Here is a 24,808-nt window from a genome sequence, read left to right as displayed (position 1 = left end):
TTAGTCATATCGGGGGATCTTGGCGTGTTTGACGATAATACATTTTAAAGCCAATATTTGCCAATACTGATATCGTAAAGTGTGCTAGGCTACCATATTGAGAGAAAAATAAATAAAACTAACACAAGGCACAATCTACACTGTCATAGTTAAAGCAGCCATATGTATATTACAATTGATAATTTTCTATCTATTGTGCAGCCATAGTTCCAGCTCATATAAGGAAACACACCTGAACTGGGGCTTGAGAATGTTTGTATGTAAGATTGAATAATCCAAGAATTCTGTTCTTTTCCAGGTGACGGTCCACTCTGTTCGAGTGAGGCTCTTTCCTGCAGCCGGTAATCCAATCCCGGCACTGTAGACCTTTAAATATCTCCCTTGAAAACCTCCCAGCAGACACATGGTGTAAGGTGAGACAATCTCAGGCCAGCACACTAACCAGTCTGATGTGATCAGTGGACTGAGAGCATGACCAGTCACTGCTGCAAATCTGGCCACTTTAGACCTGTAATTGAAGCTTTTACTGCACTCTGAAGGACTGCTCACAAGTGGCCGGAGGGGATTTCTGTGGTAAGTCGCGAGCCCATCGTTTTCCTCTCTCGTCCGTGTTAAACTTTTATGCTTTTTTTCTTTTTTTATTGGCCTACTCTGAGCATCTTGCAGTGAATGGAGAACATACTGGTTCTGCTCCCAAAGCACCGACAGGAACACAGGCTCTGCAGACGCGCAGCTGCATGTTCCTTGCTGCTGTTTTTTTCCCACACGGCACCTTTTTCCTGGTCTTTAATATCGACACCCACTCCATGTAAACCTCTTTAATGGGATAAATCAATTGGACCGATCAGGTTCAAAACCAGATCAGGCAGCAAATTCCAATCTGACTTCAGCAAAACTGTTAGGCCACGGAACGCTGACCTTTCTTTGTCAAATCAATTGTCTTCATAAGGCTTCCGCATGGTACTTTGGTTGAAAGAACAAGACAAACTCCCCGACATTGACATGTCCTCCGGGGCCATTGAGACGAAGAAGGAGGGAAGCCCTCTCACCCCGGCCTTCCTCAACTCCAACTGCTCTGTCCACCCGGTCATCCACACCAAGGGCTCAGAGGAGGTGAGCCCAGGGACCGGGGCCGAGTTTGAGCTCACAGAGGTCACGTCTTTCATGGAGAGAGCCAGTGAGACTGGAGAGGATGAGGAGAGGTCGGAAATTGTGGTGACGATGGACTGTCGGGCCAACGCCAAAGGTCAGCGGGAGGAGGACGCTCTCCTGGAGAATGCGAGCCAGAGCAACGAGAGTGACGACACCAGCATTGGCCAGAGCCCCGAACCACCGGCACCACTCAAAGAGACCTCCTTCTCCATTGGCCTGCAGGTGGTGTTCCCCTTCCTGCTGGCCGGGTTCGGGACAGTGGCAGCAGGAATGGTCCTAGACCTCGTCCAGGTGAGTGATCGAAATATGTTCTCTAATTTTAAACAACATATAGAAATTTTCTGGCTTGTGTGAGATTCTAATATGAATGTAGTAATTATGTCTCTGAAAGGATTCATAGTGGTTTGTTTTCACTTCAGAGGGTGGTTTGGGTCACATTTATTGGTTCAATCCTGACCTGATTTCATGCAAATACTAACTGGGCCTGACCAGAACCCAACAGAATCATACAGATGCTTGACTGTCAGCAGCCTCTGCTGTTTGACCAGACCATGTGTACAGAGTCCCAGCCAGTGACCCCCCCCCCCCCATGAACTGGTTAAGTGAACTGTGAGTCTATGGCATGCTGTCATAGCATGGCAGTTGTCGTTTTTTCCTCTTTCATCCTGGATCTTCTCATGACTTCACATCACATGTCCCTCCAGTTTAAACGTCACATACATTGACATACTTCCATATATTTTTTCTGTTCTTTCCTCCTTTACCTTTAATTCACTGAATTGAGTATATCCAAAGGCCACATTATACTTCTCTGACTGCGTAATGCGTTATCCGACTGCGTAACCACGGAGACACCTCGAGCCTTCATACTTCTGCGTCATGGTGACGGATATGCACTGCAATTTCCCGTCCGATCAGTAGGGGTCGCTACGCAAGGTTGTTGTGCTTTTGGCTACAGTGAGCAATGGCGTCGAAAGAGGGAGAAAGACTGTTGTTGTTGAAACAGTGGCCGTTTCTCACTTTTCTGTGTAACGGAACGCAGTTTTAAGATCATTTGAGGCGAGAAATTGGCCATTTAGAGTCTAAACATGTGGTTTGTGTGTTAAGATATGACGTATTTATAGTTTGGCAGCGACGTTGTCGGAAGTGATCAGCTCCGCCTCTGTGGACGTTCGTTCCTGAGGACCAATCGCAGCCCTTGCCGTCTCCGTTGTCCCTTGTAAGGGACACAGAGTGACGGACACTTAAAAAATATTTTGTGCAGTCGGAGACGACGCAGAGGCACTCCAACTGGCTCTGTGTCGATGCAGAGGGCTCTGTGTAACCTACGCAGAGCACTTTACGCAGGAGTATAAATTGGGCTTAAGGCCATATCATATTACACAATTTTCTTTAAAAACAAATAAATTGCTCTGACTTTAGTTTCTTGTTAGTACTACTTTCTTTTTAGTGTTACCATGGTCATAAATTACTTCTGATACAGAGCTGAAATGCATGTCTGCATTAAAACCATTTTGCTCTATATTTGCCAAACATAACATAAACATAGTATGTACCTGAGGCCCAGTCTTTTAACAAAGTCATATTTAATGTTGTGAACATACTGTACTTAATGGAGATTCCACATGCTGTCCGAAAATAATTTAACTCCTCATCTGGTCAGCTATGACTAGCGTGGGCTATAACTATGAATGATAGTTGTTGTACATGACTGCAAACAAGATTTGTTGTGGTTAGCGTAGCTACACATGTTAAACAATGTTAGTTTCACAATGCTGTTAGTTTCCTCGTATTTGGTTAGTCTGGAAAACATCTCATAGCCCTCCATTTGAAGAGTGACCATGGCTGAATGACCTTAGCCCTTACACTTGTCCCTACCTCTGTACCTCAACAAAAATGGGAACACTGACATGTGAACGCACGGAACAGAGGGGTATGGTTAAGTGGTAGGGGTAAGGGGTGAAATGGGTTTGAACTTAAGTGTGCACTGCAGTATAGAAACACAAACACAGGCTGGAGTCATGCTGACAGGTCATATATTCCTTTGGAGTCAGCTTTTGATGCAGATAAAGCTGGAAGTGTGAGGCTGCCAGGAGAGCAGTCCAGGCACATTGTGTACACGCATACTGATGCCAACATTCTGAAGCCCAGGAACCCTGGCACACAGAGGAGACAGAGGGGAATAAGTGGTGTTTCTTAAAGCACCTGAAATGGCAGAAAACTACAGTTGAGCGAGAGTCTGAGTGAAAACAAAACACAGCGCTGTGTCAAAAGCCTCCATTACCATGTGGTTGGGTATCCTCACTTAACCAGGAATGCAGAGGTTTGAGGTCAAAAAAGTTTTCATGCTGCCTTAACTTCGGCACCATGCTGCTGCAGTTTCTCCAGTTTCCAAAACACGATGCACCATTCCTTCAGAGGTGAGGCAGGGAAACAGGAGACACAGATGGTACTGGGCCTTATCGTCTCTTCCAGTCAGCTAAACTAATGACTGGGGGCAAAGCTCAAATTATTATTCACAATGATATGCAAAGTGCAACTTCAATGAAACATTGACACCAAGTGTTTGCTCATTATACCAACTGCTGCGTGTTTCACCATCCATGTAAAGTGGAATACAGTATGCTCATGTCATTCAATTCAATTCTATTTTATTTTCATAGCACCAAATCATAACATACAATGGGCCAATTCCAATTCCTATCTTAACCCTCAATCTCAACCCTTATTTTAACTGGCCCTCAAAACCAAGTGTTGAGGGATATTTTGTCACTTAGAAATGGGACACCCCTTAAATGCAGATACGTCTTCAGACTGTAGGGGGCAGAATAACGCGAAAGCTGCGTCCAGTCTGTCAACTCCAAAAAAGAAGAAGAAGAACACATTTACGTCACAATTACTTATTTATTATTTTATTTCAGTCAAGTTAGTAGGTTGTCAGTTAGTTATAAGATGATACTCATACAAATACCACAACCACGGACATTTTTCCTATGTGAAAACACGCAATGCATTCTGGGTAGCCCTTGCTCCCAAGGGTGTTCTCGGAAAATCTCAATATTGAGGGCGATACAGCCCTTAAACTCGCCCCTCAACTGAATTTTTCTGAGAATCGGGACAGCACTTGCACTAGAGGGAGCGCACTTTTGAGATTGAGGGTTAAGATTGAGGGTTAAGATAGGAATTGGAATTCACCCAATATCTCAAAGCACTGTACATAGCACTGTACGACTCAGAGCAAACTCAGAGCAGAGAAACAACAACAATTCACACAATGAGCAAATGCTAGGCATCAGTAGAGAGAAAAAAACTCTCTTTTAACAGAAGAAGAAATCTCTGACAGAACCAGACTTAAAAATGTGCAGCCATCTGCCTCGGCAGGTTGGGGTGAAAGGAAAAATGGGCAACAGAGTAGAGGTGGGGGACAGAAAGAAGGAGAGAAAGGACAAGAGGGAGGTGAGGTAGAAACAGAAGAAAGAGACCAGGAGCAGATATACAACAACTGTATATACATGACAGTTAGAGTCAGTGATGACATGTTTATAGAACTACAGTCATTTACGTAAGCAGCAGTGGAAAATATACTGATATTGAATTTTAATTATAGCATAATAATAATAATGGTGATGATATGTATGATCATAATAATAGTAGTAGTTCGAAACTGGATCTGGATCCTGCAACCTGCAAGATGAGGACACAGAGAGAAAGAGAGAGGAAAGGAAGGAAAGACAAACCAGGGAGAGAAAGAACAAGGTTAATGACATATAATGAAGTCATACCCTGAGTTAGGGCTGGGCGATATGGCCTCAAATCAATATCGAAGACACTAGATGACGTCATCGCCTAATTTGCATAATTGACCATGTGTATATGTATGTGTGTGTGCATGTGTGTTATGTCTAATATGTATCAAATGCAGTGATTTATTTTGTGTGAGACTGAGTGAAGAAACATTTACACCGCTCTGCTCTGACTATAGAGACTCACTGCCTGAGCCCTTGATCAAGCATTTGTGTTTTTTCTCCCTCGTCGTGTTCGCGTGATATGTTATAGCACGTCGTATGGTGTAAAAACCTGCGGCCGTGAACGCGTTATTTAAAAACCAGGAAGCGTATTGTCATCAGCAACATATGCATTCATGGAAGTGGATCTCAGTGGCTCTGTTACTGTTGTAAATTAGACTGTGGCAGCAGGTACAACAAGCTCCCGCTGTGGGGAGGACGTACGTGTACATTTACGGTTCACGTATTAAAAAATTGTCGGGTTTAAATCGGGCTCGGGCTTCACCCGCTGCTTGTTGAGAGGGATACGTGCTTTCACGTGAGAGTTTCCGAACACCACAAAAGTCTCCAATAACACCAAAAGTTGAAAAGTCACCAGATTTCGCGACAAAGTTGGCAAGTTGGTAAAACTGCCACCACACCTGCAGCAGCAGCAGCTTCGTCTTTCCTCATCGTCTCGTTCCCTGCTTGTTACTGAGGGCGTGGAGTCACCACGTGACTACACACATCGCCCAGCCCTACCCTGAGTGTAAGAGAGTGAATGTGTGTACACCACAGGAATTCACCAAGCAGTCTAGGTCTATAGCAGCATAACTATGAGATGAACCCTGAGCCAGTTCTAACTATAAGCTTTGTCACAAAGGAAAGTTTTCCTTCATCGAGTTCATCGCACCAATTACACCCTGAGAAATGACAACTTTTCTTGAGTTTTGTTGAAGACATTTCACCTCTCAAGTACAGTTACCTATGAAGATGAATTGAGCAGGATGATTGAGAACTTTCATGCATATGGGGACTAAACTATGATCAAAGCATGTGTTTTCAGTGTCATCTTTAAAGCTCACATAGAGTGGTCCTGTTGCACATATATGTTAGTTATGGAGGTCTACTTACATACATTAACTTGTTTTTATGGTCAAAAACCTCCTAGTTGCTGTAAACGAGCCGATAGAAATCTGACGCTCTCCTCAGCTGCGATATTTCAGACTGAACTCTCTCACCCAGAAGACACAGTGTGTCGTGATTGGCCAGCCAGCATAGAGCCTTCCCAACTGTCTTGTGATTGGCCAATACCCAGAAGTGACATATTCAGCTCACCCGCTCTCTCCGCAGTCCCTTTTATGACTTGAGCCAGAGTCAGAAGACACTGTCGCTCCTGAAACACCTCCACAATGGACGTTATTCTTCTTCTGTGGTTCAATGTACGCAACCGGATGTGCCCGGACTAGTGCCCGGAGCAGGACGATCTGCTGTTCAGGAGAAATGCTGTTTACGCAACCGGACCGGGTTTTTTCAGAGATCTCACTGTGCCCGAGATAACAATAAAACACAGCGTTCTCAGCAATGGCTGAACTGTTTGTTTTGTAACTTCAGGTCTTTGTAAATAAGGTAATGACGCAGATACACACTAAAAAACAGCGTTAATTGGTACTTACGGTCTAGGTCCGCTTTAATGAACTTACACTAGAACTTCAATTAACCTGTCAAGCAAAACAAAGTTCTTCACACATAGACTCCCATATTCGATCACAGTGTCTTTAGATATCTGTAAAATCACATTGTTCGTTCTTTTTGAGCAGAAATGATGTGCATTATTTGGATGCTGCTACCTTTTAATTTTTTTTCAAAAAAAGTCGCACAGCTGGAAAAAGAAAAGTTTATAGTAAATAGAGACCACTGTATGTGTCTCAAAGATTTCTCAAAGTTTTTTAGTGACTAATGAAGCAAGCTAAAACAATACTATCAGACATATTTTTAATCTGTCAATGGGTGCTGCAGAAAATGTTTTGGAACCACTGAGCTAATGTTAGTTGCACAAACAAATCCACTTTGAATCCACTGCTGTAATAAATTTGACCTGAGTGTCGAACAGGCTGCTCAATCCTCCCTCCATGTCACAATGAAAAGTCTATCTCAGCTAATCCTCCCTATCCTTTCTGGAAGATAATTCTCTCTCTCTCTCTCTCTGTCATTCGGTAAAACCAGATTGTGTTTGCTAAAGGTAAACCTGTGAACGGTAAAGTTCTTTACATTATTTCGGTGTGTCCTCTGGACTGTAATAAGCATTATTCAGTTTACATGTAACACTTGTTGAACGTTGTTCACTTTGCCTATTGGTAACACCCTCACACACACACACACACACACACACACACACACACACACACACACACACACACACACACACACACACACACACACACACACACACACACACACACACACACACACACATAGAGCTTCTGGCCTCATTCCCACTCGAGGTTGGCCCAGAAAGGACTGTCCAGGCTGGTATAGAGGAGTGAGATGTCTGCATACTTGTGCTCTGCCACTTGGTTGTAGCAGCAGCAGCAGCAGCAGCAGAATGACCTAAAACTGTCAGTCTCACACCAACATGGCACCAACTCAGCGATGAAATCCTGTCCATTTCTTTTTCTATATGGGTTAGGGTGACGGCTGTGGTAATTCTATCGAGGCTTTCATCATATGGAAGTGGGCGTGGTTCATTCTAAACTGAGCCTCCACCAGCTGACTTGCACTAAAAGCTCCTCATGGTTGATAAAGGTCATGCAGTGCTAGTTTTCCTGGGAATGCCAGAGTCAGAGAAAATGGGCCATTTTTTCATCATTCATGAGTAGGGCTGGCCAATATATGGATATTATATCTATATGGTGACATGAAACATGATCTGGTCTTTTTGAATTTTTTTGGATATCATCATATCATGATAAAGTATCTGTGATGACTCTTCCTGGTTTTAAAGGCTGTTACACTGATAATCATTTTATATTGCATAAATGAATGAATACACTAATGATACACTAAATATTACAAATTAAATATTATATACAGTGCTTAAAGGTAGGGTTGAATATCCTGGAAAAACTGTATGAGCAGGCTACATTTTGAATTCAAACGAATGATTGTTCATGAAGAGCGCTGGTTTCACACGGAGCACTGCACAGCATCAGTGACTTACAGTACTTTTCGTTGACACGAAATACTTCGGATACTTGTTCAAATGACAGTGTGATGCGGAAAAAAAACAAAAACACTCAAAAGATCACAAAGACATCAAGTTAACCTACTTGTCCAGTAGACACAGTGACACCATGGCATCACTTTGCGGCCCTTTCTGGGCTTTCATTTGTTTTCACCATTCCGTTCACATGGAAGCCCATTTCGGCCAGTCTAAAAAAAGAAAAAAGATTGTACTATCTCGAAATAATGAGATAGTATCTCAAAATTTGTGCTGTCAAGCGATTAAAAAAATGTGTGATTAATTAATTATGATTTGTAATTAATTAATCTAATTAATCTCATTTTTAATCTCACCTAAAAAATTGCTGAGAAAAGCCCTCAGCTTGAGGTATTTTCATTTAAATTCATGATTACATTATTGTGGCAGAGCATATTGATCTATTACAAAAAAGTGGCTTTATAAAGTAATTTATTGTTTTGACAAAGCCATTTACATTCTGCTGTGTTATTGTCAAACTCTAAATAATTAGAAAATACAAATAAAAATCAGGTCCATATAATGTGCTGTAAGTAAACATGAAAAAACAGGAAGCAATAAGAAATTCTGAGCAATAGAACACTGAACTTGATTTTTCTGTTTCAGATAATAAAAGAGAAATAAATCAGACCCTTCAATCACCAGCAACAGTAAAGAAGAGATTAACGTGATTAAAAAACATAACACGTTAATGATGACTGTAATTAATCACAATTAACGCGATAATTCGACACCCCTACTCGAAATAATGAGATACTATCTTGAAATAATGAGATACTATCTCCAAATAATGACTTAGCACCTCAATATATTGATCTCAAAATAATGACATAGTATCTCAATTAGGGATGCAACGGTACAGTTTCTCCACGGTTCGGTATGCATTACGGTTTTTGGGCCAGGGTATCGATACGGTTTGGATATCTTAATATAAAACTGCTTAGACTGGCAAAGGCAATATTGCGTTGTGAAAATAATTTAAAGCACAGATATAATCACACCACAAACTTTATTTCAAACCAAGGGTCACCAACCTTTTTGAGACTGTGAGCTACCTGAAGGGTAAAGAATAATATGGAGGGCTACCATATAAACATTTTACGCATATTTTTTTTTTTACCATTTAAATGATTAATATTATGCATTCAATTGCATACACATTAATTCCAGTGATTACTCCTAAAGATTATCAGTTTTGTTCATATCAGTTCAATGATATTTTACTGAGTGATCATATGGATAGTGAGGTGAAGTGAGCCCACGGGCAACATATTGGCTGCCTGCGGGCTACCAGGTAAATGTGTTCTTCTTCTTTTTTTTTTGGAGTTGACAGACTGGACGCAGTCTTCGCGTTATTCTGCCCCCTACAGTCTGAAGACGTATCTGCATTTAAGGGGTGTCCCATTTCTTAATGACAAAATAACCCTCAACACTTGGTTTTGAGGCCAGTTAAGATTAAGGGTTGAGATTGAGGGTTAAGATAGGAATTGGAATTGGCCCTTATTCTGTTCTCATGTCTTGTTCTTACACTTGCACAGTCATAGTTCCATCATCTGTTGTTGTTGTTGTTGTTTATTTTGTTGTTATATTTCTATTCTTTAAATAAGTTGCAGTAAATACAGGTTCATCGTTGCATAGTCCATTATATTCAGGAGGCTTTTAATTGTAATTAGATTTGATATCAAATCTGCCACAAATGCATACAACACACAATCAAAAGTATCTTTACCATGAGATATGCTTCTTCATTACACAAATATTAATGGTGCCACAACAAAGAGAGTTAATAGTGATCCTGACCAAACTATACTTACATTACAGTCAATATATTGAGATACTAAGTCAATATATTGAGATACTATCTCATTATTTTGAGATACTAGGTCAATATATTGAGATACTAAGTCAAAATATTGAGAAACTATCTCATTATTTTGAGATACTAAGTCAATATATTGAGATACTAAGTCAACATATTGAGATACTATCTCATTATTTTGAGATGCTAAGTCAATATATTGAGATACTAAGTCATTATTTTAAGATACTAAGTCAACATATTGAGATATTGTCATTATTTTGAGATACTAAGTCAATATATTGAGATACTATGTCATTATTTTGAGATACTAACTCAATATATTGAGATACTATCTCATTATTTTGAGATACTAAGTCAATATAATGAGATATTAAGTCACTATTTTGAGATACTCAGTCAATATATTGAGATGCTAAGTCAATATTTTGAGATACTAAGTCAATATATTGAGATACTAAGTCAATATTTTGAGATACTAAGTCAATATATTGAGATACTATCTCATTATTTTGATAGTGGGATTTTTTTTTTTTTGTCACACTGGGGGAAATGGGCTTCCATACTTCCATAGTTTCAGGCCATTCACTCTAATTGGATGGTGTTTTTACAGGCTGCTGACTGACAGTTTTCATTTTTGTGACAATGCATAAATTAATTTGTTACAATCGTGGTGTTAAGATGGTTTTAAGCAATACAGGTATTAGACCACTGAGTGTAAGGTTTATACAAGACCACACCTGCTTTAACCCATTAACGCCGGGAAAGCATTTCCGCATTTCTACCATTGATGCCGGGAGAGCGGCTGCAAATTTTATTCTCTCATAGACGCCGGTAAAGCGGATACGTCAGTTTTCGGGGATATAAGGGTTCCTCGCAACATTGTTTTGAAATTACTTCGTGCAAACATGGAGGACTTTGACAGCGGAGAGATTTCTGAAGGCAGTGATTTTGAGGAGTTTCGTCTTCGATGACGTCATCGCTGATAACTTCGAACGCGCTGAACAAATCGACCGGGATTTATGGTTACGACATAATTATGTTTGAAGACGACGAGGTCGGCGATAATGACGATAAATACCACCGTCCTCGACGGACTGTTTACAACCGTGCACCAGGGGTGACAGTGGATTTCCTACAGATGCCACAGCGCTGTAAGCATCATCACCGTCACATGTGAAGCAGACTGTTAAATCTAAAGACACTGACACAAGTTGATATTACTTTATTTTCTTACTGTTTTTTAATTTAATTTAATTTTCTTTTACATTTTTCTATCGAAATAAGCTAAATTTCACAGGAAAGCCACAGGTGTAAGCTCTCAAATACTTTTGAATTGTGTTCCTATCTGCTACAGAGGCTGAGAAATCAGTCATTTAGTAGGCATTGAAGCTCAGGTTTTAGAGACATTTTTTCCAGGCGCTTCAGGCCTTAATGGGTTAAATTAACAGCTTTGGTTATTGTCAAAATTAGTATGAGTCTAGCCACTGATTTGCTGTGTGATCTGGTTATGTTCAAACAATTAAAATACATACCAATGTGATTATGCCTCAGTGTATGTAATGAAGTTATCATTTTCAAGGGTTAGGGTTAATTACTTTAAAGGGTTGAACATGACCATTCCATTACATTAGTTAGGCTTATATATTCTACCGCAAAGATGATAAAATGAATCTTCTCCAACACGCAATGTGAATGAGACATTTTTCTTGTGCAATTTAAACATTTCCCTACAACTTTATTCATGTTTGCAATAATTTAAGTATGAATATGTAAGGCAGGGGTGTCAAACTCATTTTCACTGAGGGCCACGTCAGCTTAATGGTTGCCCTCAAAGGGCCAGATGTAACTGTAAGACAAAATAAATGTAACTAAATGTAAACACACCCTCTTTGAAGCATGGGTGATTTCTTCAGCCACAATAAAGGCTTTTATATATCTCAATTTCATTTGTTGCATGATGCATATACAATGATGCACTGCAAACTAGTGGTGGGATGCTGTCACTTCACAGGTAACACAATTGCCATGTATTGTGGGAAAGGTAGTTTATTTTCAACACACGCCTTAAAGCAGCTAGACCTCGCGGGCCACATCTGATGTAAGATGTGGCGTGATGTAAGGGAAATTACATTGACTTTGTGAATGGTGGTGCTTAGGGGACACGTTGGACACCTCCGGGTGTGGACGTAGCCCAGACTACAGCCGGATGGGAGAGATACTAATCACTTTCTTTTCTCTGCTTAAAATGAGCTGAAAATTGCAAATGTCTTTGAGAAGCATTCTTTTTTTTTACTACACACATTGACTGACATTCACTGTTACAGAGAACTATAATATAAAGTTGTTGTGCAGCTGTGTTCCTACACTGTGTCAATGTGATGACATCATCAAACCCGCTTGTTGACTCAGATAAGACGATGTGGAAAAAAATGACATGCCATTAATGGCACACAGCTTTAACCTCAGCCTAAAAAAAAACAATGCTCACCAGGAAACAGGAAAAATATTTGAACACCAACCAAGACAACCAAAGAAGTCATATCCCATCTGTCATTAACAGCATGTTAGCTCACAGCTCTTATCACATGTCATGACTGGTACTTGGTTTTGATGTGAGGAAAGGATTAGAGGGTCAGAATGCTTTTGTGTTGCACTGAGCTCTGGCTAATCTTTTACTTTCTCGAGGGCCCTTTTCGGAAACCTTGCAGGGGTCAGGTTGCATCCATTCACACTCATATGATCCTTGGATGCCAGCAGCCCATATATCAGACCTGTTAAAAATTTAGCTTAAAGTTTGATCCAGTCGCCATTAGGGGTGTCACGGTATGAAAATTGAACCTCACGGTTATTGTGACCAAAATTATCGCGGTTTTCGGTATCATCGCGGTATTTTTTAAACAGTGTGTGAATATGTTCAGAAAGCATTGATAGTCCTAAAAGCCATGCATTTTTAATATGCTGGCGGTGGGCGCTGCAGCTGTACTATCATGTTAACATTATTGACACAGTATTGTGGGTCTTAAAACCATAAACTTTGTGTTTGAATTAAAGGTACAATATGTAGTATTTATGGGTTTATATAACCCAAAATCCACTTTTTTATACATATTATGTGCTCCTGCATTGTCTAGTCGCTGTATAATAGTTTTTGTTTCATTTTCGTAGTGTTTCAAAAAGTCATGTAAAATAACATGACCACGGACCGCGGTTGCATAGCCACTGTTAGCAGCGAGACGCCATGTTTCTACCGGAGCCTGTAAGGACAAACGCGAGAGAACAAAACAAGCGTCTCTTTACTTGTAGCGGAAGTCCCGCCTCCACTCTCTCGGCTTCGTCTGCTACGGCCGCGGTAGCTCGCCCTCTCCCTCACATCACGAACCTCATCTGCTGAAACGGAGAAAGACGACGGGGACGACAGTTGACCGGCAGCGGACACCTTAGCGCTCAGGGAAGGGAGGGGGTGAGCAGAGCAGCAGGTCTTTGTTGTAAATTTCAGCCTCTCCTCTAGATGGCACTATAAACTACTTATTTCCCCTTTAAGGTTGTTTTATCGCTGTGTGTCAATCCTAGTTTGGGTGTGACGATCTCACATTCCAGAGCTTTTGTTGTTTTTTCAGCCAATCAGCTGATGATCACGGAGAATACACATGGCTAATTAATATGCAGTACAGAGAGAGCGAGAGAAAGAGGAGAGATAGTGCATAGAACTTTCCTGTGCTTATGTGTGTGTGTGTGTGTGTGTGTGTGTGTGTGCAGTGCGAAATTAAAGCGTGATTGTCATCAAAGCAGTCATCAACAAAAGCTTTGTTTGACAAAGGAAGGCAAGGAGAACATGACACTAATTGTCTGTGGCTGAACATCTTCACAATGACAGCGAAAGCTCAGAGACTGCTGGTGTGTGGACTGTTAGCATTTTAAGCTAGCGATCTTTATGCTAACGTGTTAGCAGACATCATCGTCACAAAAACAACAAACAGATGGATTATTCAGCGGCTGAAAGAGAGCAGGACACACACGGTAGTTGTCTGAGATGATGACGTGACGCCGTGCTGTACTGTTATGGGTGAGTTTTCATATACGTATATGTCCTGAGGGCTGTGGTCTCCTCCTTCGGCCATGATTCCAGCTTCGATAAAGTTTGAACATCAGGTTACAACCTGATTGTTGCTACAGAGTGCGCCTGCGCGGCAACTTCAGCAGACGGAGACGCTGGAAAGGCTCACGGTGCCTACACCGCGGGCGCGGTTATTAACCGAGATAATAATTTTCTTTGAAATGAAGACGGTAATTATTATCGTCAAAAATGTTATCGCGGTTTACGGTTACACCGTTAACCGTGACATCCCTAGTCGCCATCTACAAACACATCATGCGCTAATTGTACATTTGTGGTGTCGTCACATCATTTTGTGTGTATTTGTGTCACATACTTAAAAAAGCAAACTTGCCTAATTAATCTGTCCTCAGTGAGTTCAGACACAGGAGTGAACAATAGATAATATGTGTTGAAGATTAACAGTGAAAGTGAAAACAAAACCTACCTAAAAACAACATTTTACTGGGTACAGATGGTGCAGATAAGAGCTGGCGATTTCTTCGGAAAGTAGTAGCCAAGATTATGCCTGAAAATACATGGCGCACAGACATAACACATGAACTTAAAGTAAAATTATAGAAACTGTCACTTTCTTTGTGTCAAAGAAAGGCCCTAACATCTTAGTTTAATTTCTGTTGATTTTGAATAAAAGGCTATTAAAAAGGATATAGTTATGGAAATTGTGGGAGCTTCAAATGTTGACCAGACATTCCACATTTTCTTTTTCCCAATCTAACCGAAGTTCAGTGAATCCACTTCCTCGAAAAACCAAAAAAATATATACCCATTCAATAACCAAGCAAAAATATTCAAATACATACTAACTTTTTAACAAGAACACAATTTATAGTGAGCTTTTGAACTATTAATCTTTACTAGCGAGTGCAGCAGCTTACACACAATGAACAACCAGCTAGTACCAATGGTTTCCAAACGTATACAGTTGTGCTCATAAGTTTATATACCCAAACAGGAACCATTTTTCAGAGAATATGAATGATAACGCAAAAACCTTTCTTTCACTCATGGTTAGTGTTTGACTGAAGCCATTCATTGTCAAACAACTGTGCTGTGTTTACTCTTTTTAAATCATAATGACAACACAAACTACCCAAAGTTAACATACCTCAGTTCTTAATAGTGTGTATTTCCCCCTTTAACATTAATAACAACTTGAAGTCTTTTATGAGCTGGATACTTTGTGGCAGACATGTGGACTCGAGTCACATGACTTGGACTCGAGTCAGACTCGAGTCATTATTTTAATGACTTCAGACACTACTTGATAAAATACGCCATGACTTGCGACTCGACTTGGACTTGAATACTATTCACTTGAGCCGTGACTCGGACTTTGTCTCTTTGACTTGTGATGACTTGTCTCCAGTCAAAAACTACATTTCCTGATCGTTGTTACCAAAACCGAACGGGCAGATCCCGGAATCGTAGTAAAGGGATCCGTTAGCTCCTTCGCTCGGATTAGCTTGTTATGGTAACCACAACATGATTGCGGGACTCCGTCTGTAGTGAACACGGCACTTTATTTAGTTCTGCAGGTGATGCACAGCTTACTGGGTACTCCCACAGAGAGGGGAAAAACCATAAAAGGCTCTCTCTCTCTCTCTCTCGCTCTTCAACATCAAAACACGGCAGACACACTTCCTGATTCACTCTCTGACATCACACACACGCATGCACAGTACACTAACTTCCATACACCCTACACCACACACACATGCACAGCCCCACACACAGGCCACACACAGGCCAAATCATCAGTGTATGTAAAGTGATCAGGGTCATTTGGGTAGTTTGTGTTGTCATTATGATTTAAAAAGAGTAAACATGGTTGTTTGACAGTAAATGGCTTCAGCCAACCACTAACCATGAATGAAAGAAAAGTTTTTTGTGTTATCATTAATATTCTCTGAAAAATGGTTAAGAAATCATAAATTCTGCCATTTTGTTTTGTACCTTTCTAATGTATTATACATAGTAACTGGTTGACTTTTTATAATTAAGTGAATGATAATCAAATACATATAATACTTAAATAATTAAATGCTGATGCCCATCCCTAGTGTATATGCATGAGCAGAATGCATTTGCAACTGTCTTCACAGGAAATGAGGAAAGTATGGAGAGACGTTGTTCAAGTGTTCTAGTATGAGTTTCATTGATATTGTATGCCATCTGGTTCAGCCTCATACTCAGTACAGCAAGTACAGTGATCACAAATAAAATGGGGCCAAGTTACTCAACTGGGCAACTTGACCCTTGTGGGGCTTGCATACCAGAGCTCCTATAGGTCTGTACACAGTGGTACTGGGGTTGTCCTGTAGAGTTCTTAGAACCGAGGAGGTGGCCATGAGGGGGGCGAGTTTGGCTCAGAGCCAGTGTTCCATGGAAACAACAACATATATCACGACGGGGTAGGCAAAGAGAGAGATAGGAGAGTGAGACAGAAGTAGAGAGAGAGAGAGCAAGCTTGAAAGCATGTGGCTGTGAAAGGAGAGAGGAGTGCTCACTGAGGTGCTCAGAAGGCTGCTGGCTTGACAGAAGGCAGTGAGCCAAGCTGAGGGGCAGGCTGTTGGAAGGAACTGTGCTTGGCCTGGTGACAGTAAGGGTTCTGACAGAGGGAGTTTAACCCACACTGAAGTTCTGATAAAACACCTACTGATACAAAACACACTCTAGCTATCCAGTCGATGACATTCCTTATCAGCACTGTATGTACATCTGGATTCACAGCAGGAATGTCATGTAATGTCAACTCCTCCTCTATATTCTGTGTATATCCACCTCTCTGTCTCTGCCAGCCTCAGTGAATATTGATGTGCTAGAGGCCCGTAGGACCAGCTCCAAAGATAAGCACTTTTACAGGAAAAAAATTGATGTCCTCATCCTCAGCAAGAGCTTTGTACTGACCACAAACCTGCTATGATTGCACGACTTACATTGGAGGCACTTGACCATATTGACAAGTCCTGAGACTCTCAGGCAACCCACTGACTGGCCAGCAGCCAGGGAGGAGGGTGCTGAGGGTCAGGTCTAAGAATACCAACTATTAGGGCTGGGTGATATGGTCTCAAATCCATATCACGATATATTGAGCAGCTCACCTCATTAAAGATATATGAACGATAAGTTTGAAGTTGCTAAATTACATAATCGCCTAATTGGCATAATTGACCATTTGCCTGATATAAGCATGTGCGCCGTGACACACAGATATCAGTACTGACACTTATCAAACATAACATATATGAACACAACACGACAGAAAGAGTCAGGAGATTTGTCACTAGTCGCATTTGACAAAAAAAGTTGTTAGGAGGAGTCGCAAAGTCTGCAGATTTAGCAACAAATTCGGCAAGTTGGCAGCACCTCTACCGCACCTGCCGCAGCAGCCGCTTCGGCTTTCCTCACCGTCTCTTTCCCTTCTTGTCACAGAGAGCGTGGAGTCATGTGACTACACACACTGTACATGTCCGAGCATCTTAAATGGACATGGACATACCGGTAGAACTGCCTACCTACACACACAGCCAAAAATGACTTTTTGTTGTTGTTGTTGTTGTTGTTTTCTCTTTTTTTTGGAATTATCGAATATATCAATAACTGCAGTGAATCGAAATTTCCGATTATAATCGATGTCACTTCACTGACATCGATTATTAGCAAGAGTGAGTGGTCAGTAATCAATTTGTGAGTTGATAAAAGCATTGATTACGGTCTCAAAATATCTATGCCGCAGGTACCCTTTTACTTTTGATAAAACCCTCAAATGGAAAAATACGTTTTTCAAAACCCAACTAACCTGACGGTCGAATATAACACTTTTTACTGATGACCCAATGTTAGGTGTAAGCGGGCCTAGAAAGTCATTAGGAAAACCTGCTGGACCACATCCAAACATTATAATTTCAGTCTTGGATTCGTTAAGGTTCAGGAACTTTACGATCATTTAAGATTTAACATCATGTATGCAATCAAGCAATGTCTGTGTAGAATCATTGTTTTTTTATGTTAAAGGCAAGTAGATCTGAACGTCGTCAGCATAAAAATTAAAAGAAAGATTGTGATTCCTAAAAATGGACGCCAGTGGTAATATATAAAGCAGGAAAAGAATCGGCCCGAGGATGGAGCCTTGGGGGATCCCAAAGGTGAGAGGGCCTGAGGATGAGGTGAATTCACAGAGCTGCACGGAAAAACTGCGATCGGTAGGACTGGAACCATGAAAGAGCAGGGCCTGTAATGCCCACCCACTGCTCCAGTCATGCCAGGAGGATCCCATGATCCACAGTGTCGAAAGCAGCAGTCAAATCGAGGAGTACTAGCATAGCAGGGTTTCCTGAGTCAACAATTACCATTCAATCATTAAAAACTGTCAGCAGTGCTGTTTCAGTGCTATGGCATGGTTTAAAACCAGACTGACGAGTCCAGATTTTTCTTTTTAATAAGTGGCTGCACAACTGTGTTTTTTAGAACAGTTGAAACACATCCCGTTTTGAGGCAGAAATTGATAGATGAAAGAATACTCAATACCTCTTTAAAAAAACAAGAGATGATGCTGTCGAAGGGACAGTCCGTAGGTCACAGACGATTAACTGCATTGGTCAGTGAGGGGATGGGAACAGTTCAAACTGGTCAAAAATAGGATGTAAAGGAGGAACGGTGAGATCCAAGCTGTGGTCAACAGAAGAGAAGGCACGTGGCCTGAGGGCAGATATCTTTTCAATAAAAAAATTGAGAAAAGTCTCACAGAGGGTGAGCAAGAATACTGCTGTAGTTATCACAGGGGTTACCAAGGGAATAAAAAATATTATAAAGAACCTGGGGCTTGTGATTACGGGACACAATATTGGAGAAATATTACAGTTTCATAGCCTTAACAGCACTCTGGTAAGCAGACAGACTTTCGCAAAGAACTTCTTTAGAGACATGGAGCATGTCTTTTTTCCACTTTCTCTTTATCTCACACGTATGTGTGAATGATTAGTGTTTCTCTGGAGCAAACCCGCCACCTGCCCACGTTGTTCTTTAAGCCCAACTTTTTTAAGGCTGCATGAAATATTTTGTGTCCATCACTCCGTCAAGGGACAACGGAGAGAGCAAAGGCTGCGATTGGTCACTGCCGTCGATCTCCCGTCCATATGCCCCGCCGTCCAGTTGTAAACCGATACCTGGCATCACACGTAGCCATAAGCACAATGGAGTTAGCTCCTTTGTAGTTGAAGTAGTCACTCCCGGCATTTTTGTATCAAAACAGTGTTGTTTTTGACAACTGTGGTGTTCTATAAGTACAGTGAGAAGAAGGTATTTTTGTGTAGTGTAGCCGCTCATGTTCACAGGGTGTTGTAACATGTTCTTGCCTATAGGGGGCGCATACAGACCACACGGTGTTTTTGAGGTCTGGTGAAGAAGAAGAAGCTCAATCTGTAGTAGACGGTGTGTTTTTACCTGCAGCCAGAATAAACAAGCCAATGTTGCTAGCCTGGATTCTCTGTCGTCTTTCACCCAAGTATCTTTACCCTACAGTCTGTGGACACAACAGATTAATGGCGACGAGGATGGGACTTTACTAACGGTGAAAAGAGTTTTGTGAAGTGAACACTCCGTTGAGACGAGAGGCAAATGGCTACTGCATTCGGCAAAAACAAAAGATCTCCACTTCGACGAAAACGAAGAAGGGTTTGAGGCCTATTTGGAAAGGTTGGAACAGTTCTTTGTAGCAAACGGCCTGACTTATGGGGATGATAAGTCAAAATCGGTGTTCCTGACAGTTGTGGGAAGAAAGAATCTCACTTAACTGATGGACTTGTGTGCGCCGTTAAAACTGTCCGAGCTCAAGTTGGTGGAGCTTACTGAGTTATTGCGGAGACATTTTGTGCTGAAGACGAACTTTATTGCGGAAAGATACAAGTTTAACTCCAGAAACCAAAGAGAAGATGAGTCCATAAGTAAGTATATGGCTTGTTTAAGGAAACTAGCGGCTACTTGCAAGTTTGGGACATTTCTCGATGATGCGCTCAGAGACAGATTTGTGTGCGGGGTTAAAAGTGCAGAGCTCCACGACCGCACGTTGAATGCTGCCCATACTAAGGACTTGACACTGGCTGGAGCTTATGAGATGGGACTGGCACATGAAGTGACAAAACAGAATGCACAACAGTGGTCAGAAAGGCAGACCAAATGGACCAAGCATCGAATCAGCAATGAAATAAGGTTGAAAATGGAAGTGGACACAAGAGCAGCCGTGTCTGTAATATCAGAAAAACTGTACAAACGCAGGTTTAGGAAAGTGGAACTAATGCATACAAATTGTGTGTTGAGAATCTACAGTAAACAGGCACTTGAAGTGAGAGGGCACATGCCTGTGAAAGTGAAATGTAATGAAAACACTCACACAATAAACCTACTTGTGGTCAAAGGTAATGGTCCAGCCTTGTTGGGAAGAGACTGGATCAGGAAGTTAAAAATAGACTGGTCTTTTGTACACAGAGTAGCACCTGAAAGTGTTGGGGAATTATGCAACAGATACCAAGAGGTATTTCAGCCCAGTCTAGAAAAGGTAACAGGAATAAAAGCTAAACTCCATGTCATGGCGGGAGCTGTTCCTTGTTTTGCAAAGCACGCTCTGTGCCTTATGCAGGGAAGGAAGCAGTTGAAGCCCAACTAAATAAAATGGAGTCTGATGGAGTTATTACACCTGTTAGTTACGCCGAATGGGCTTCATCAACTGTAAACATTCCAAAAATGGATCAGTCATTAAGGATCTGTGGGGACTATAAAGTGTCTATCAATCCCTGGCTGGAGGTAGATCAGTACCCCATACCAAACCACAGGACTTGTTCACTAAACTAGCAGGAGGTGATAAATTCACCAAGCTTGACTTGTCGCAAGCATATCAACAAGTAGAAATAGAAGATAGTTCTAAACAGTACTTGACCATAAACGTACACAAAGGACTGTACCGAGTAAATCGGCTTCCTTATGGTGTAGCTAGCGAGCCTGCAATATTTCAGAAATTGATGGATCAAGTCCTGCAGGGCCGAGATCAGTAGTCTCAGACACGCCGCCACCCACTTGATATCAAAGTTTAATGTAAGTGCGTCCCGCAGTGATGATGAGGAAGAACGGCGCAAGAGGGAGAGAAAAAAAGCTGCAGACCGTAGCAGCTGCTGATTCAAAACAGCAGTTACACACACACACACACACACACACATATATCATAAAGTCTCAGCTGTTGTCAAGTTACTATAGCAGCCTATATGTGATTCTGTTTTCACTTCAATGTGCGGCTGCGCCGCAGATGCCAGGGAGAAGATGTCAGTCAACACTCGCTGCAACCAGGATATAACCGCGGTGTTCAACAGAGTCAATAGACCGTTAGTGGGAAGTTCGAGGATAAGACGGTGACTGTGGGATTGTGGTAATGTGACGAAGACAGGAACCAAGCGCAGGACGCCCTAAAGACGCCCTATTTTTCCTCCCGTTTCCCCCGGTAACCATGGAAACGATGTTGTAATGACGCACGCAAAAACTGCGGCCAGCACGCGCCTGTCTATACCCGCTTAGAGTAAAGATCAGTTTAGAACACCAATAAAACGATTGCAATAAGATGTGAGTACACGGTGGAACATCAGCTATTAAATGCTGGAAAGTCTCTTTGCGCAAAAGTGAAACTTGGCTGCAGCGCAGAGCAGATTATGAACTCCCCGCGACAGAACTCTCTTCTCTCTCTCTTTGAGCAGTTAACCAAATAGATCAGCTCATCTGATGCATCTGTTATTACCTAAGTGTAAAGTGTCTTCTAGATTGAGACCGGAGTGAAAACAATGAAAAGTGCGCTCTTGAGAATCTGTCAACAGCTTATTAAGATCTACTTGGATCCCCTGTATTTCATCGCGACTGTACTCGTCATAAAGATCATTATTTATGTGTCATATATGGATGTGTGGATAAAACTGCACATTGAGAAATTATCCATTCAGCGTTGGACACGAGAGCTGCTTGGAGCTGCGCACAATGCAGGAGAGAGAAGAGCAGAGTCAGCAGGGGCGGTGCGGAGAAAAAAAAGGCCCGCACCAGATGAGGGGCACCCTCTAGAATTGAAATGCCTTGACTTTAGTTTTGTAAGTACACACAGTCCCAGTCATAACAACAACATTAGATTAAAATTAGGGATGCACCGATTGCCATTTTTTGGGGCCGATTTCCGATTTTTCAAGAAGTTTGACCTGCCGTTACCGATTTTAGCCAATTCCGATTTCAATTTTTTAACCACTTTACAGCATACAGAAAGATATATATTTTTGCATATTTTCTTTAATAGAACATTTTAACATAGAAATACAATCAGTTCACATCCAATATCGAACTAAAAATACAAAAAACGAATCACCACCTGTATGTGTAGTTTATTTAAAGGTCCCCTATTGTGCAAAATCAACTTTTTAATCTTTTAGTACTTATATTTGGGACTCAGGGGGCCATACCAGTCCCCAAAATGTGAAAAAACAAGACTCACTCATGTTTTAGTGGTTCCACTTTGTGTAAGTATAGGCGATAAAACATGCGATGTTTACACCTCCCGACCAAGTGACGATAGTGCGGACATTTCACCTTGAATGTTGGCACCCCGCAAGGCAGAGTACTTCACAGCTCCACCGTAGCTCCCCCTTGTCCCTGTGAAATACGAGAGTGCAGGCGAGGGAGGAAGAATGGCTGCACAGCGGAGCACAGTGTTTTACACAAACTTCCAGCCTCAGAGGATTTTTGTGTCCAGTGGATATAAAATGTTGACAAGCTTCACAAGCCCTTTGTTGTTGATCGTGTATGTACATTCCTATGCTAGAAAAATACCTTGAACGCACCAGTTACGTGCCTGCAGTTAGCGAGTGACATGTGTGGATCAATAATATGAAGAGCGCGCGTTTGAAAGCACTGCAGAAAGATGTAGATGTTGTCCTACCTTTCTTCTCAACCAAAGGCTTCCTTTCTGTCGTGTTTCCACGTTCTCTCCTCATATTATTGATCCACACACGTCAGTTGCGGCCGCAGTAACACTGGTGCATTCAAGGTCTTTTTCTAGCATAGGAATTTACATACACTATTATTGCATTAATCGTTTTTCTTCGATTTTAATGTTTTTATGATCGCGAGAAGCCAAAATCGTGGTCACTCTATGCATTATGGTGAAACGCAGTAACAACAGGTAAACGGACATTACTATGGGGTATATGGAGCGGGGGTTGTGACAACGGTGCATGACAATAGGTGATAAGTGGTGACAGTATGGCTGTGGATAGTAAAGCCCAATTTATACTTCTGCGTAAAGTGCTCTACGTAGGCTACGTAGAGACTCTGCGTCGACGCAGAGACTGTCGAAGAGCCTCTGCGTCGTCTCCGTCTGCACGAAATATTTTATAAGTGTCCGTCACTCCGTCAAGGGACAACGGAGACGGCAAGAGCTGCGATTGGTCCTCAGGACAGGCCGAGCGAAGCTGCTCTGTGCCGGCTCTCAGTGCGCTCCGGGCGTCCTGACAGAGGCGGAGCTGATCCCCGCCGATAACGCCGCGGCCGAACTATAAATACGTCATATCTTAACACACACAGCACATGTTTAGACTCTAAATGGCCAATTTCTTGCCTCAAATTATCTTAAAACTGCGTTCCGTCACACAGAAAAGTGACAAACGGCCGCTGTTTCAACAACAACAGTCTTTCTCTCTCTTTCTTTCTCGGACGCCATTGCTCACTGTAGCCAGAAGCACAACAACCTTGTGCAGCGACCCCTACTGATCGGGCGGGAAATTGCAGCGAGTGTCCGTCACAACGACGCAGAAGTATAAATGCTCGAGGCGTCTCCGTGGTGACGCAGACGGATAACGCATACGCAGTCGGAGAAGTATAATGTGGCCTTAAGTCAGATTGACACTCCCCTGGAAGCAGTGGATGTGTGTTTACCTGGGTCTCATTCACATGTAAATGACCAGGCACAAAACCGAGCATTCTGAAAAAGGCTGTTTTGGCAGAGTTATTGAACTGCTATTGTGCTTCATCCTTATGATATTTTGACTTATATTGACTTATTTTGACTTATGATATTTGACTAAAGCATGACACAGGCATGTTCATTAGGGCAACAGGAACTAGTTTAACTTGGGGTAATAGGGTATAATATGGGACCTTTAAGTTTAAAAATATTTCACAACATATTACCTACACACAAATAAGTAAATTAACTAATGACCAAGAGCTCACTCTCTCGCTCGCTCGCTCTCTCTCCCGCCCCGTGCCTCGCGCTCTCTGCGCTCTCTGCTCACACTGGTTTAAATGACAAACAAACAAATGCTGAGTGCTGATCAAAGGTTTTGTGCAAGTGATTTAAGGCCCTGACTCTTGTCCCAAATATGACAGGCTTCGTTCAGTGATTGAAACAAATATATAAACATTAATGAAACGTTTACATGCAGAGCGCGCTCACTCGCAAAGTAGACAGCAGCGCCGCGGCTGCGTGGATGTTGTGTAATCAAATGCACCGGTATGGCGGTATATTAGAAATTCATATCATAACGAAAATAAACGGTATTCGGTGTAAACCGGTATACCGCCCAGCCCTACACTCTACTACATGTGCGTGTAGCCGCGTGCACGTGTGTTGCTGATGCTGCGCGATGTGGGTTCATTTGATTGGCTTATTAAAATCG

At 41.8% G+C, this 24,808-nt stretch overlaps 1 protein-coding gene across 1 annotated transcript in view; it reads left to right on the top strand.

The window, feature by feature from the left end:
• The first annotated feature begins 263 nt into the window (after positions 1 to 263).
• slc41a1 (solute carrier family 41 member 1) overlaps positions 264 to 24,808 on the top strand; it is a 59,760-nt gene continuing 35,215 nt past the window's right edge. The window contains exons 1-2 of the mRNA XM_083886494.1: positions 264 to 573; positions 657 to 1,443. Coding sequence (XP_083742620.1) covers positions 958 to 1,443 — 486 coding nt within the window. The 5' untranslated portion in view covers positions 264 to 573; positions 657 to 957. The remainder of the gene's footprint in view (positions 574 to 656; positions 1,444 to 24,808) is intronic.

The sequence above is a fragment of the Microchirus variegatus genome (assembly GCF_963457635.1).
Source record: "Microchirus variegatus genome assembly, chromosome: 3".
Taxonomy (NCBI): Eukaryota; Metazoa; Chordata; class Actinopteri; order Pleuronectiformes; family Soleidae; genus Microchirus; species Microchirus variegatus.
Note: the sequence above shows the minus strand (reverse complement) of the source record. Positions and strands in the feature narration are given on the sequence as shown.